Source organism: Arvicola amphibius, chromosome 2 (assembly GCF_903992535.2).
Source record: "Arvicola amphibius chromosome 2, mArvAmp1.2, whole genome shotgun sequence".
Taxonomy (NCBI): Eukaryota; Metazoa; Chordata; class Mammalia; order Rodentia; family Cricetidae; genus Arvicola; species Arvicola amphibius.
The window spans coordinates 177,849,148-177,863,646 of NC_052048.2; the positions used below are offsets into that span (position 1 = coordinate 177,849,148).

At 43.1% G+C, this 14,499-nt stretch overlaps 1 protein-coding gene across 1 annotated transcript in view; it reads right to left on the minus strand.

The window, feature by feature from the left end:
• Positions 1-14,499, minus strand: part of Copg2 (COPI coat complex subunit gamma 2) — a 124,751-nt gene that overhangs the window by 22,892 nt on the left and 87,360 nt on the right. The window contains exons 17-20 of the mRNA XM_038318942.1: positions 13,394-13,519; positions 12,791-12,853; positions 12,217-12,356; positions 11,326-11,497 (exon numbers count right to left, since the gene is read on the minus strand). Of these exons, the coding sequence (XP_038174870.1) occupies positions 11,326-11,497; positions 12,217-12,356; positions 12,791-12,853; positions 13,394-13,519 (501 nt within the window). The remainder of the gene's footprint in view (positions 1-11,325; positions 11,498-12,216; positions 12,357-12,790; positions 12,854-13,393; positions 13,520-14,499) is intronic.

Consider the following 14,499-nt stretch of genomic DNA (forward strand, 5'->3'; position numbering starts at 1 on the left):
TTGGCTTCTTTGTGGGGAGGGTTGATCTAAAGGAAAACAGGTAGGAAGAGGAAGCTGGAGAGTGGGCCTCGTGTAAGAAAGGATCTTAAAAATTGAACACAAGTGTTGTGATACAGGCAGGCCAAAAAAGGAATGAAGCACTTGGAGATGTACATGCTGTGACTGGGTGGGGTCTATGGTAACAGGTAGGGGGCATTTCCTTAATGGACCCCTGTTGGTGGCACAGAAGTGATAAAGAGGAGAAAGTACGAAAAGTACCGGGTAGACTTTCAAGTTTTGTGGGAACTATTTTAGTGGAACAGGAAGAAGAAATCAGGATGACAGTGGACACAATGGGCCAAAAAGGTAGAGGGAAGAATCAGTGGATGGTAAGAAGAATAAAAATGATTAGTTCTAGAAAAGCACATAGAATGTGGAGAAGAGGCAAGAGTTTGAGCAGTGAGGAGAGGTTCAGGAGACCACTGGGAAGTGTATTATCTGACAAAGTGACAGCACTACAGAGGAGCACAGACAGGCAAAGCCTTCTTTTCTCTCTTGGTGAGGAAGACATAGGTCAGAAGCAGAAAGTACATTGCTTCAAGAAAGCTACATCAAAGAGTCAACTATGGGAGACAGGGCAGAGGAGACACCCAGAGAGAACAGAGCTGAGCATAGGGAGCAAGGAGGAAGGGACACAAGCTGGACAGGAACAAGAAAGCAGGAAGTCCTAGAGGCAGAAGGAGGCCCTTAAGAGTGCTCTGGTCTACTTGCCAGACATACTTTGGAAAGAAAAAACCAAATTAAACAAAACAGGGATGGGAAGCAACCAGCAGGGAGAAATGTGATCTTAAAGCCCTGAATACTGCTATGTGCAGGAATAAGCCAGGAAGGGAAGGAAGTGCTTCCAACTAGAGAGTGCCTGGTCCATGTGAGACAGGGAAGGAAACCCTGAACTGCTTGAGTGAGGACATAAGTGGTCACCACCCAAAAGCTAGGGGCATGGAATGGGAGAACAAAGGCCAGGGAGGACAGGGGGCCATCCACTGCAGTGATTCTTAACTGGGGGGTGGGGGGTGGGGGGTTCCACCAGAGGGGGGGTGGGCACGGCCCCCAGGTGGCCTATCAGAACACCAGAGGTGAGGCAGTGATCTGCTCACAAATACTAACAATAACACCAGTTAGAAGATGGTTCTGATAGGCTGCTGGGGGGCCATGCACCCCTGGGTGAGAATCACTGGTGGAAGGGGGAATTGGAGATGCAAGAAAAGGAAGAAAAGGCTGGAGTGTCCTGAAAGAGAGCTGTCAGCTCAACAGTATGTCAGAGTGAAGGTGGGTACCCTTGTTTGAGGATAAGTAGGCAGAAATGAGGGCACAGGAATTTTAAGAGGCAGATGCTCTCTGTGGGCTTTTCAGGAATAGTGTCAAATGAAGAGCACAAAAGGAAGCAAAACAGTTTACAGGGAGCCATGAGAATGAAGTTCTAAAAGGAATTTACATAGACTCTTGGGTATAGTATGCAGGCTTGACAAGTAGTTGGACACAAAGATGAAGGAGCATGTTAGAACAATGGGTGTAGAGGATAGATGAAGCAGAGAGTACATACCCAGGTCTACAGACTGAACCAGTGCATCCCACAGAACAGCTGAAAGGTTTCCATTGTGGTGGGTGTGACTACGCTTCACTGGAATAAAGAGTATGGCAGGAGAAAGGATCAGCTGGACCCAGGAGATGGGAGAAGAAGTTTGGTGTTTGCAACATGTGAGAAACCAAGAGAGTTCAGGAAATGTACTAAACCCAAAATGTGCACTGAGGACCAAGAACAGTGTCAATTAGCCTGGTCATGGTGCTGAATGTTTTTAATCCCAGCACTCAGGATGCAGAGGTAGGTGGCTCTCTGAGTTCGAGGCCAGCCTGGTATGTATACAGAGTGAGTTCCAAGACAGCCAGGTTATACAGAGAAAGTGTGTCGTCTCAAAGAAGGTAGAGGGATAAATTGGGAACAAGAAAACTAGGAACTCTGTTTTAAAAGCCTGCAGAGAGAATATGAGTATGATTAATTCCACAGAGAAAGAGCACGGCCTGGGCCGTATAATCAAAGGAAAAGGAAAGGTGGCGAGAGTCTAAAGAGAAGCAAGGCTGTAGGGTTGTGAGCATCTAGGAAAGACTGGTGATTCTTATCAAAGAGCAAGGCAAGATGATAACACGTCAGTGGAAGAGTTGTGACCAGAAATGACTGTATCTACTTTGGTAGAAGTAGGTTTTAGGACGGTTAGGAGTGAAAGAAGGCAGTAGCTGCTCCAAATAACACCAACTGGTCCACTACAACAAGGATCTTGAGGACCAAAGGTATAATCTCTGCACGGGTACCATGCTTTTTAATTGCAGAGGAAGAAATGAAAAGGTCAATAACAATCACCCCAAAGACCCAGACTAACAGAAGACTTGAATGGTGCTGTAGGGAAGACGTGATGAGAAACAGAGGGTTAAAAAGAGTTTCCAGAGACAGACTAGGATCAGGGCATGTTTTGTGTGGAAGAATAAACGGTTGGAAAGGAAGGAGGTGTCTAAAAAGAGGGAGTGTGACTAGGAAGCACCAAGATACTTGAGTGAGGACACCAAATGGTCACCACTAGGAAGTCAAAAGTGGGATACAGAAGAAAGAAGACCTGAGAGAATGGGGGCCATCCACTACAGTGATTCTTAACCGGGGGGGGGGAGGTGGGGGGTTCCACCAGAGGGGGGGTGGGCACGGCCCCCAGGTGGCCTATCAGAACACCAGAGGTGAGGCAGTGATCTGCTCACAAATACTAACAATAACACCAGTTAGAAGATGGTTCTGATAGGCTGCTGGGGGGCCATGCACCCCTGGGTGAGAATCACTGGTGGAGGGGGGGGGGGCTGGAGATGGCTACAGAGAAGGAAGGGTGAGCAGATGGAGGCTGTGAGTCCAGGCAGATGGAGACATCAAGTCATGACCGTCAGACTTGGGAGAAAAGGTCCCGCTGGTGCAGGGGGATGACAGTGAGCAACTGGATGCAGTGCAGAAGGAAGGTGTGAGAAGGATGAGAGCCGTGTGAGGTTTCCTGTCAGGGGCAGGAGTGCAGTGCCAACACTGTGGTTCCTGCTGAGGACTGAGGTGGAGGAGCGGGGCTGGAAGACATGGCTGATACATAGGTGTGATGGCTACATGCAGACTTGGTGCAATCAGTCTGATGCAGAGGACCAAATGTGTTGAAGTGGTGGATGTGGAGGACAGGTCAAGTGAGGGTGCAGGCTCGGAGGTCCACAGACTACACCAGAGCACCACAGAGAGCATCTGAAGGAGCTTCAGGGGTTGAGAGGACAACTTTGCTTCTCCAGACAGTGGAATGCAGAGCAGGAGAAGGGGTTAGCTGGACCCAGGACTGTTGTGAGGAGGCAAGGAATTTGTAATAGGTGGGAGAGGATGAGAGAAGAGCTGGGGCCACTGAGTTAACAAACTAGCATAAGCAGTGGAAGGAGCCAGCAGCTGAGAGAGCAGAGGGTACACAGAGGCTCAGGGGAAGGCCCCACATCAAGGATGGTGCAGTAAGAGTGAAGAAAAAGAAAGAAGATGGAGAGTGTGGAATGGAGCTCAGTCGCTCCAGGGAAGAAAAGAGCGTGGTCGGGGTGAGACAGAGTAGGATGAAAACCGGTGAAGGAAGCATCTGCAGTAGGCTGCAGTGAGCACGGTACCCATGAAATGTCAGGACACTATGTTAGAGGAGGCCACAGTGAGTTCATCACTTAGATATAAAGGTCTCAGACAAGCAGCTGACTTGCTTGTTATTTGAAGAACTAGGAAGCGAGGCTGGCAAGGGTGGGTTCAAACAGCATGGACTCGGGAGAACTTGTTTTGGACACAGAGGCTGACAATAATGTCAGGAATGGGTGAAGGTCAGGAAGGGAGCAGAGAAGGAAGACTGACGAGGAGTTCATGCACTGATGGAAAGGCAGCGGGTGAAGTTAGCAGTGTAAGCACAGTGCCGGTGACAGAGAAAGGAGCAATCTGCAGGGGATGGTGGTAGAAAGTTTAGAGCCCCTGTATGGAAGAAAAAGCCATCTTTGGCTTGCTAGTGAAAGGTGGTGTTGAGCTGGATTAGGGCAGCTGGTGTGGGAAAAAAAGAAGAGGAGGCATTTCAGTCAAGAATTTCCTGAGTTTGTGGTGAATTCAGTCAAGGTTGAGGGGCCACTATGGAAAACAATAAAGCAGACAGTAGAGTTCCCTAACTGAGATCCTTGGCAGATCTCAGGGGGCAAGTTTGTCGAAAAGATGGTATTAATGTCAGATTTTAGCGGGACGGAAAAGATGAGCAAAAGCCCGGAAGTTTGAAAATGGAACTGGATGGTGTTTATAGCAAAGGGACAAGAGTGGCTTGAGTTAATTAGAGGAAACCAGGTGAGGTGCACCTTACAGACTCCTGCACAGACACCTGTTAGGGCCACCTCTGCAATGGGACTGGACTCATAAAGGGTCCAGTACTAGACTCTCATGAAGAGAGTCCGGTAAGAATGTGGATATAAGATTGTGCAAACAGTGGAGGCACAGCTGGGTACCAATGCGGAACAGCCACTCCGCAGTTGACCTCTGAACCTGTGCTTCTACTGTTCAAGATTGGCTGAAAAGAAAAGAGGTGCGTTGTGCAACAGAGAGACTGTGTGAGGGGTCTTGGTGAAGCCCAGGGTAGGAAGGATGTTCCAACTACCAGGCAGGAAGGACCTTCTAGCTGTTCAAGGCAGGAAGGACCTTCTAACTGCCCAGGGTAGGAAGGACGTTCCAACTACCAGGCAGGAAGGACCTTCTAGCCATTCAAGGCAGGAAGGACCTTCTAACTGCCCAGGGTAGGAAGGACCTTCCAATACCATGGGAATCTCACAGGTTCAGGGTGAAGGTAGGTCACTAGTCCATGAGCAGTGGAATGAGCCTGGCCTAGAAGGCCAGGGTCTGGTGACAGGTTGGGCTTAGGCTACCGTATGCTTGATCGAGAGGAAAAACGGTAAGGAAATAAAGAAGAGGGTATAGTGTGGTATTTACATAAGGAGAATGTCTTCAAATATAAATACAAGTATAATGAATATTGTATTTCCAGGTGGCAGCAAGGAAAAGAGGAACATCCAGTGGGCTTCAAGTAGTGTGTCAGCAATGAGCAGGGCTATGTTCTTTTTAGGAGGTTGGCAACAGAGGTGAGAAAGTGAGGAGTAGGATGTGGTAGGACTGGCTTTACTCTTCTGACTTGCTGCTTGAGAGAAGAGGAACATGTTTGACATGGGAGAGCTGAAGGAATGACAGTCTAAGACAAGGAGCAGGTAGAATCAGTGAAAAACCCCGACCAGTAATGTGAGCAGCTGTAGTAGTGGTGGTGGGGACAGGGATGGGAAAAATCTGAGTATGAGAGCAGATACAGGAAGAAGAAAGTCCTGGAGACATGAGTACGATCAAGTGGCATGTTGTAGGTTGTTTGAGAAAAGTATGGGCCACAGAAAAAAAGCAGAGGTTTTCTACTAACTAGAGGGCAAAAGCAGAAACAGGCTTCAAGCAGTAGGGCTGTGGAAAGGGAAGTAGCAGTGGGAAAAGGAAGTACAAGATGATGTAGCAGTGGAATCAGCTGGAGGAAACAGGGCAGAGGAGACACCCAGAGAGAACAGAGCAGAGCATAGGGAGCAGGGAAGAAGGGACACAAGCTGGACAGGAACAAGAAAGCAGGAAGTCCTAGAGGCAGAAGGAGGCCCTTAAGAGTGCTCCAGTCAACTTGCAAACCATACTTTGGGAAGAAAATCCAAACCAAATCAAACAAGGATGGGAAGCAACCTGCAGGGAGATCTATGATCTTGAACCCCTGAATCCTGTTAGAATGGTACAAATTTGTAGCCAGACTCTTTACTTGGGTCTGGCAGGGAAGGGAGGATGGTGAGAATGGTTGCAGGGACAGGATTTGGGCTAGGGTTGATACAGCTCACTGGACTGGATGGAAGGTGAGCTTTGGAAGCAGTGGGGACTGGAGTGGAGACATAAGCCTAGTTTTAGGCATTGAGAAGACATCTTACTGAATGGAGCTGGCGGATGGTTCTAGGTCCTGTGTTTATAGTGATGACTAATGCCTGGGAGAATACTGAAAATGCTCAAGAAAAAAAAAAAGAGTAGATGAAGGACAGAAATAAAGGGTGAAGAGCCAGTCTGTAGGAAAAGAGAAGACAGGCATGTTATCTGTGCAGAAATAAACAAGCAAAACAGGTGGTTCCAAGAGGAGAGTGAAGTTCTGAGGAAGTGCTAAGATGCTCAAATGAGGATTTCAAATAGTCACCACTAGAAAGCTCGAGGCATGGAATCGAAGAGTAAAAGTCTGAGAGAAGAGGGGGCCATCCACTGCAGTGATTCTTAACCGGGGGGTGGGGGGGTGGGGGGTTCCACCAGAGGGGGGGTGGGCACGGCCCCCAGGTGGCCTATCAGAACACCAGAGGTGAGGCAGTGATCTGCTCACAAATACTAACAATAACACCAGTTAGAAGATGGTTCTGATAGGCTGCTAGGGGGCCATGCACCCCTGGGTGAGAATCACTGGTGGAGGGGGGGGCTGGAGATGGCTACAGAGAAGGAAGGGAGAGAAGATGGAGGCTGTAAGTCCAGGCAGATGGAGACATCAAGTCATGACCGTCAGACTTGGGAGAAAAGGTCCCGCTGGTGCAGGGGGATGACAGTGAGCAACTGGATGCAGTGCAGAAGGAAGGTGTGAGAAGGATGAGAGCCGTGTGAGGTTTCCTGTCAGGGGCAGGAGTGCAGTGCCAACACTGTGGTTCCTGCTGAGGACTGAGGTGGAGGAGCGGGGCTGGAAGACATGGCTGATACATAGGTGTGATGGCTACATGCAGACTTGGTGCAATCAGTCTGATGCAGAGGACCAAATGTGTTGAAGTGGTGGATGTGGAGGACAGGTCAAGTGAGGGTGCAGGCTCGGAGGTCCACAGACTACACCAGAGCACCACAGAGAGCATCTGAAGGAGCTTCAGGGGTTGAGAGGACAACTTTGCTTCTCCAGACAGTGGAATGCAGAGCAGGAGAAGGGGTTAGCTGGACCCAGGACTGTTGTGAGGAGGCAAGGAATTTGTAATAGGTGGGAGAGGATGAGAGAAGAGCTGGGGCCACTGAGTTAACAAACTAGCATAAGCAGTGGAAGGAGCCAGCAGCTGAGAGAGCAGAGGGTACACAGAGGCTCAGGGGAAGGCCCCATTCCAAGAAGGTATACTCAGGATTTAGAGGGAAAAGAGAAGATGAGGCTTTCACTTCTGTTGTGCTAATTGGGGGTGGCAGTACCTTGAAAATAATCGGGAGCACTATTTCACTGAAAATCATGGCAAGATGGCTCAGGTCAGACAGTGCTTCCAAACCAGAGAACCACTATTCCACATTGGTAGCCCTGAGAAGCTAGTCTGGTTATAGGGGAATTCAGAAAGTACCTGGACTCACAAGAGCTTGCCCCAGGCTCAGAGGGTGGCAAAGGTGGGAGCAGTGAGTGTAAATCAGGACGTGATCAGATAGGGCTAGAAAGACTCCTGAATCCATGCACCAACTGGAAGGTTCCAAGAAAAGTGTTGAGGAAGAATCAGCATGTCTCTGAAAAAGTTCACATGAGAAAACTATACGGAATGGTCTTACAAGGACTAATCCCGCATCCAAAGCAGATAGTGAAGAAGGTGGCAATAGGAGGGTAATAAACATTCTGAATCCAATTGGTCACACAACTGATGAGAAATGAAAGGGTTAGAGGAAGACAGAACCAATTGAAATTGTGGCTCACCCTTGATAACGGAGCCAGTGCAGGAAAGCAAAAGGCAGAATTCAGGGTTTCCAAGATGGGAGGTGTTATCAGATCTCCAGGTTAATCAATGAATGATATGAAGACTTTGAAGGCCTAAGCAGAGTTGTCTTTATAAGAGAGGCAAGTCAGGTGACACAGCCTTCATGCATTATAGAAACAACCTCACTGATTTTAAAAGACAGAAGAACGAAAATCATAGGAAAGTAGTGACACCATCACATGGTTGAGTATAAAATCAGAAAATATGAATTAGGTTTAAGGTTTGGTGGCAGGAAGATCACAAGTTCAAGGCCAGCCTGAGATACAAAGGGAGACCCTGTCTTAGAAAGAGAAAAAAAAAAAAAAAAAAAAAAAAAAAAAAAAAAAAAAAAAAGAAAAAGAAAAAAAAAGAAAAAAAGACTAAAAAAAAGACTTTAAAAAGGGGGTGGGGAACAATGGTAATTGAGAGAAGAGTTGGACATAGGTTGATTATATTGAACATGGCCTGCAACAAAATCCACACGGCCCAAATGGAAAAGAAATACTGCTAATGGAACTGGGCTATGTGACTAGTGTTCATTTTACATCATCTGGGAATTACTTAGGACACTTTGAATGGTCAGATGGGTAGTAGTATTGCTTACTGAAGATCTATACTGAATAAAGGAAAACAGGAATTGTATATATTAAGAACTTATCAACAGAGAATCTGGATGCCTAAAATCTTCATCAGCTGTCACCTGTGAATGAGTTGAGTAAGGAGAACAAATGGTCACACAGACATGTGTTTGTGAACAGCTTCATCAACAATCTACAGTATTTGATAGCCAATGATGTTTATAGGTTGAGCAAAGAAAGGTATAATTAACAGAATAATATTCTGGAGAATACTAGAAGGCATGTATCTTTTGAATTGCAGAAGAATTGATTTTAAAACTGATACAAGAAAAAAATTTAATCAATTTCAGAATTAAACAAAATATTTATCTATTATTTACTGTGTCTGGTGCCAGATCAGATTTACACAAAGAAAATTATTTGTCCAGTTCACAGAATCAGCATGTGGTAGGGCCAGAACTCAAATTATTACACCTATCTATTAAACCCATATTACTCTTTAATATGCTATATTATTTTCAAATTGAAGGAAATCATAACCAAGAACTTCTATTTTTTCCCTTGTGACCATAAGGAAAAATATTTTTCTGAGATAAGATTGATATTAGAAGTGATAGATTTTGAAGTGACTGGTTAATTTTTAGAGTAACTGCAACGGAAAAATGTTCAAAAAAAGAAGGATGGGAGGATAGGTAAAGACTCCATTACCATCTATGTCCTGGTATTTTACTTCATTCTTTGCAAAGTAGAGTTGAGATTGGCTATGGATTAAAATTTCATGAATTCTAATAAAAACTAAATAATAGAAAGGAGTAATCATGCATATGGTAATCAAGCACCAAAATGTTGAAACAAGATTAGACTTTATAACCACATTCTGCTACTGATCAGGAAACACTCTGAATTTAACATAAGGAAAATTCCCTCTAATTGCCAAATTTTTATAAACAAAACCCAAATAGTCCATAGCCAGCAGACCAAACATTGAAACCTCTGGGCTAATAATGTGTAAGATCTGTTTTAAAAAGAAGTGCCCTCCTCAGTAACGAGGGCTGAGGCAATGTCTATTATTCCTTTTGTGGTGGACGTGCTTACTGTTACTGTTGTTTTCCTATTATCTATGTAACTATTGTGATTTTAATATTGTTGGTTTGTGTATTTGGTATTGTAAAACTGTACTTATTCTTTGAATCCCATTCCCTATGGAGTGGGTTCCTGAATTATCCCATATTAGAAGGCATCTGAAGAGCTGGAGTAGCTAGTATTCTGAACTGCGAGGGGCTGGAGTCTACTACGGGTTCAGATTTCACTTCCCTTTGTAATTAAGTGGTAAAGTAATGACAACCCTTAAAAATAAAATACCCCATAAGTTTCGCGAGAAGTATAGTGATTGTAGAGGAATTCTGAAGCAAGGAAAAAAACGGCTGTTGGGAAAAAAAGATAAAATGCAGTCTCCTGGGATGATGGCAAAAGACACTGAGCTACATTAAGGCTGGATCCAGATATAAATTTGTAACAACGGCAAATAAAACTAGCTTTACTTGAGAATAGAAAGTTTAATTATTCTTAGCTGACATACTTACACACACACACACACACACACACACACACACACACACCCACACTCACCCCTAGAGAGAAAAACAGACCAGGAGAGAAAAGTGAAGCTATAAGGAAATGGAATGTGTGAAAAATCTCACAAGGGAATAAAAGGAAGCAGTGGAATTTAATGACAGACGGCCTAAAGCTCAAAGAAGAAATATCACAGTCCAGATAGGAAAGTGCCTTCCCACCAGGGGGTTACAGATCCAGACGGCTGTACAACACAAATACAGTGCCATTCAGGATCAGAGGGAACAACCTGGGATTCAGACTCAGCAATGGTGCCAACATGAATCTACCTCGTGCCAGAGTCTGAGTAGTCTAGTCTAGCGCCCAACACAGTTAAGACTGATCAGGGGCTCCCATGAATGAGCATCGAAGAATGGAGTTAGGAGAGGGGCTATCAAACAAATGGAACTAAGCCCCAAATGTAACTGAATGATGACTGGGGATAACTATTTACTTTATGATTTCTTGTAACTCTGTAACTTCCCTTATGTTTGTTAATATTGTTAATTTCTGTATTTCCTGTACTGAATTAGTAGTAAAAAACTGTTTAAATATTAATGTGGCATGTGTGCTTATTTCTGGAAAAGCTGGGTAACTACTGTTAGGTGGTCTATGTTGAGTATGGGAAAACTGAGTGAGGTAAAGACTTCAAGTGTGATAGATTCCAACATTTTATAAAGGATATATTGTCTAGATTATCCTAAATCCTCAAATTATAAATACTATCACTGGCACTAGCAGTTGGCTCTCTTTTAGACCCCTTATGCCACCTCCACACTAAGACTGAACATAGGTCAAGTAAATGATAAAGCCTTTCTCAAATATGGACACAAAATAGTTGGCTAAACTACTTATGAAGCTGAAACACTGCAGACCACAGCCTTATACAACAAGATGCTTAAAATGATGTGTTAAAATGCCAGCCATCTACTAAATAACCAAGTTTTCCCAGGAACACTGGAAGGAAACATCATGATTCTTCTAAGACATATCAGGTATTAGAACCTTAACTCATGGTTACATTGTTTCAACAGAAACCCTGAATTCATTTGGGGGCTATGACTATATACATTCAGTTTCTCTTTTAGCATTATTATCAACACTCTCAAAGATTTAGTTTTGAAAGTAGTATTTCTACAATAGTTCTACAATAGTAACCAATTTTATTAACATACCCCCCACATAACATTAAGTTCTGGAAAGAATCATATTCTTGAGCATTAAATACTTGTCTAGACATTCTACGAGCTCAAGAGGTGATGCATTTTAGGCCACTAAGTATCTTCTCCCTTCTATGAGTTAGTACCTGCTATAGGATCCTCATCTGGCAAGCGAACAAGTGTGTAACATATTCCTGGCTGATTGTAGGTGAGGCTGGGGGCTGGGATGCAGCAAAGAACTTCATAGGAATCAGATGGTTCCATTTGCACTGTTACTTTCTCTAGCAGCTGGTCATTCAGAGTGTTGGTACAATCAAACTGAAAAGTCAGCAATAGAAAAGTTGTAAAGAATAAAAAATATTTTCCAACAAGTTGTTTCTACTCACTCATTTGTCCACAGCTCAACTCTGGAATCCGCTGTATTCAACACTATAAACAGCACTATAGTCTCCTAAGAATTATTTTTTAATTAGGTATTGAACCCAGGTTCACACCTGCCAAGAGTATGCTCCCACATCCCCTAAAAACTGCCTTAGTGAAAAACAAGCAGGCTTATTTTTAGTTCTTCGAGTTGAGCCTTCAGCTGATTTTTTGTTTGTTTGTTTGTTTTTTTTGTTTTGTTTTTCAAGACAGGGTTTTTCCTGTAATTTGGGGGCTTGCCCTGGAACTCCCTCTATAGACCAGGCTGGCCTCAAACTCACAGAGATCTGCCTGCTTCTGCCTCCCGAGTGCTGGGATTAAAGGCATGTGTTACCACCACCTGGATTAAATGCTGATATTTTTAAAATAGTCTATTTCTTGAGACACTCAATTTTATACCCTTTTAAATTTTAGTTATCAAAAAATAGCACCTCAGAAGAAGAAACCTCTATACCTCTGAAAAGAAAACTAGAATTATTGCTAAATTAACCCTCTATGAAAGGAACTAGAATCATAAACTAAAGGGAAGTGCTATTTGGCTCCAAGTATACCAGTTTATACTGGTATAAGCTAGAAAGAACCAAGGCCTAGAAAGAACCAAGAATTCTTTATCTCACCTGGAACACAATGTGGTCAGTAAACACGTGCTTGATACAGCGCACAAAGTACTCTGTCTCTGCCTCTGTGAGCTGAACAGGCTCAGAAGACTTGAACAAGGGCCCCAGACTCATAAATTCAGGAATGGCAGCCAACTGTTCTGTTAAACACAAAGAGAAAGAAAAGTAGAAGTATAGTATGAAGAAGACAGGTAGAGACTTTATTAAAATGCTTTAGTTACCACAGAGTAGATTAATGGTCTTATTTCTATGGCTTTACTAATAATTCAACACCCAGTCAGTGGTCTCCAAGCTTCTGTGCAATAACTCTAGATTCCTGTATGCGGGGGGAGGGGGAACTAAATTGCTGATATTTTCCCCCTTAACCGATAGAATATGCCCAAGAACAACACTCCCAGGTAATAAATTAGTCACTGGAAAGTCTATGGACACCAGGTAACTCCAGCCACTATAACCTACGACACGGAAAAAGTTACTGAACTGAGAATTAATCAAATTGAATAAAAGTGGTGGATGTTATTAATTTATAATGCCTAGGGATTAAAGACTATTACTTGTACTCATAAAAAAATACCTTGGAAAATGTCTTGCCTGGAAGGAGCCAACTTCTCTGGCTTGGGAGTCACAAGTGTGATTTCTACAAAGATAGATATAAGCAATCAAGTGAGTTTCTCTCCACTTTTAGCTAACCATGTATACAGAAAGAGATGAGGGCAGTAACTTCTAGTAGATACACAGTGGCAAACAGCTTCAAGTATTGTGACATTTTATATTAAATAATTAAAAAAAATTTCATCTTGAGATTTTCATCTTATTCTTGCTTTTGGGTAAAACTCAAGAGACAATCCTAAATTTAAACAATGTCATCTACCTTAGTATTAAAAGATCACCAATGGCGAACACCTTAAATCCCAGAACTTGGGAGGCAAAGACAGGTGAGTCTCTGTGAGTTCAAGACCAGCCTGGTCTACAGAGTGAGTTCCAGGACAGGGCTGTGTACACAGACCCTGTCTCAAAAACAAACAAAAATTTAAAATGAGAGAAACTATGCTATTTTTAAAAAGCCTTTTCAAATTTTATTTTCTAGGTTAGAAGATGTGTTACTATTTACAAGCTTTTTTTTTTTTTAATGAATTACCTACACTCAGAAAAACTAACAGTTAAACAGTTCTGTTACCTGACTTCTGTTCAAAGACAGGAGCCATAGCAAGAGGAATGGACTTCAAGTCAAAGGGTTTTTCTGAAGGCTCTAGTGTGTACTGGTGTAAGGCCTTTTCCATCCCTGGTATAGAAACTGTCAGACCTATAAAGAGAAAAATCTCAGCATTACAATCTCTTCTTAAAGTTCTCTGAAGGAAGAGAAATGCATATCAAAAAACTATAGCAAACAGCTTTAAGTAGTGTGACATTTTGTATTAAATGACTTTAAAAAACCTTTTTTCATCTTGGGACATTTTCTTGTATTTGCTTTTGGGTAAAACCCAAGAGAGTTGAAATTAAAATCCTAAATTTAAACAATGGCATAAGTCTTATTACTAAAGATCTCAAACGACCCTTTCATAAGGGGTTATCTAAGACCATTAGAAAACACAGATATTTATATTACAATTCATAACAGTAGCAACATTACAGTTATGAAGTAACATCGAAAATAATTTTATGGTTGGGGGTCCCCACAACATGAGTAACTGTATTAAAGGATCCCAGCATTAGGAAGGTTGAGAACCACTGCTATAGCTTAGATAATCAAAGTAAAGATTACTTTATAAAACCGCTTTATAAACTTATAAACTGCCTTACTTCTTTCAAGGAAACGTGGGAATAGAGCATTAAAAATGTCAACAAAATGCAAGCATCTCTCAGAAAATTAAATATCTTAGCTACATGGGGACAAGAAAAGCAGAAGAAAATAAAAATGGGGAGAGATGTAAGAGGGAGCCTAAGAAGAAGCAGGGAGCCGGGCGGTGGTGGCGCACGCCTTTAATCCCAGCACTCGGGAGGCAGAGGCAGGAGGATCTCTGTGAGTTCGAGACCAGCCTGGTCTACAAGAGCTAGTTCCGGGACAGTCTCCAAAAGCTACAGAAGAAACCCTGTCTCGATAAAAAAAAAAAAAAAAAAAAGAAGAAGCAGGGATAAGCAATGTTCATTTGATCCTGTTATATTTTTAAAGATATATTCTATTATTTCATAGGAACTTCTGTCACCAAATTAGGAAATACCTTTGTGAATATGGGGTTTCCCTAGAAATGGAATTGCATTCAAAGATTAAAACCATGCAACTGC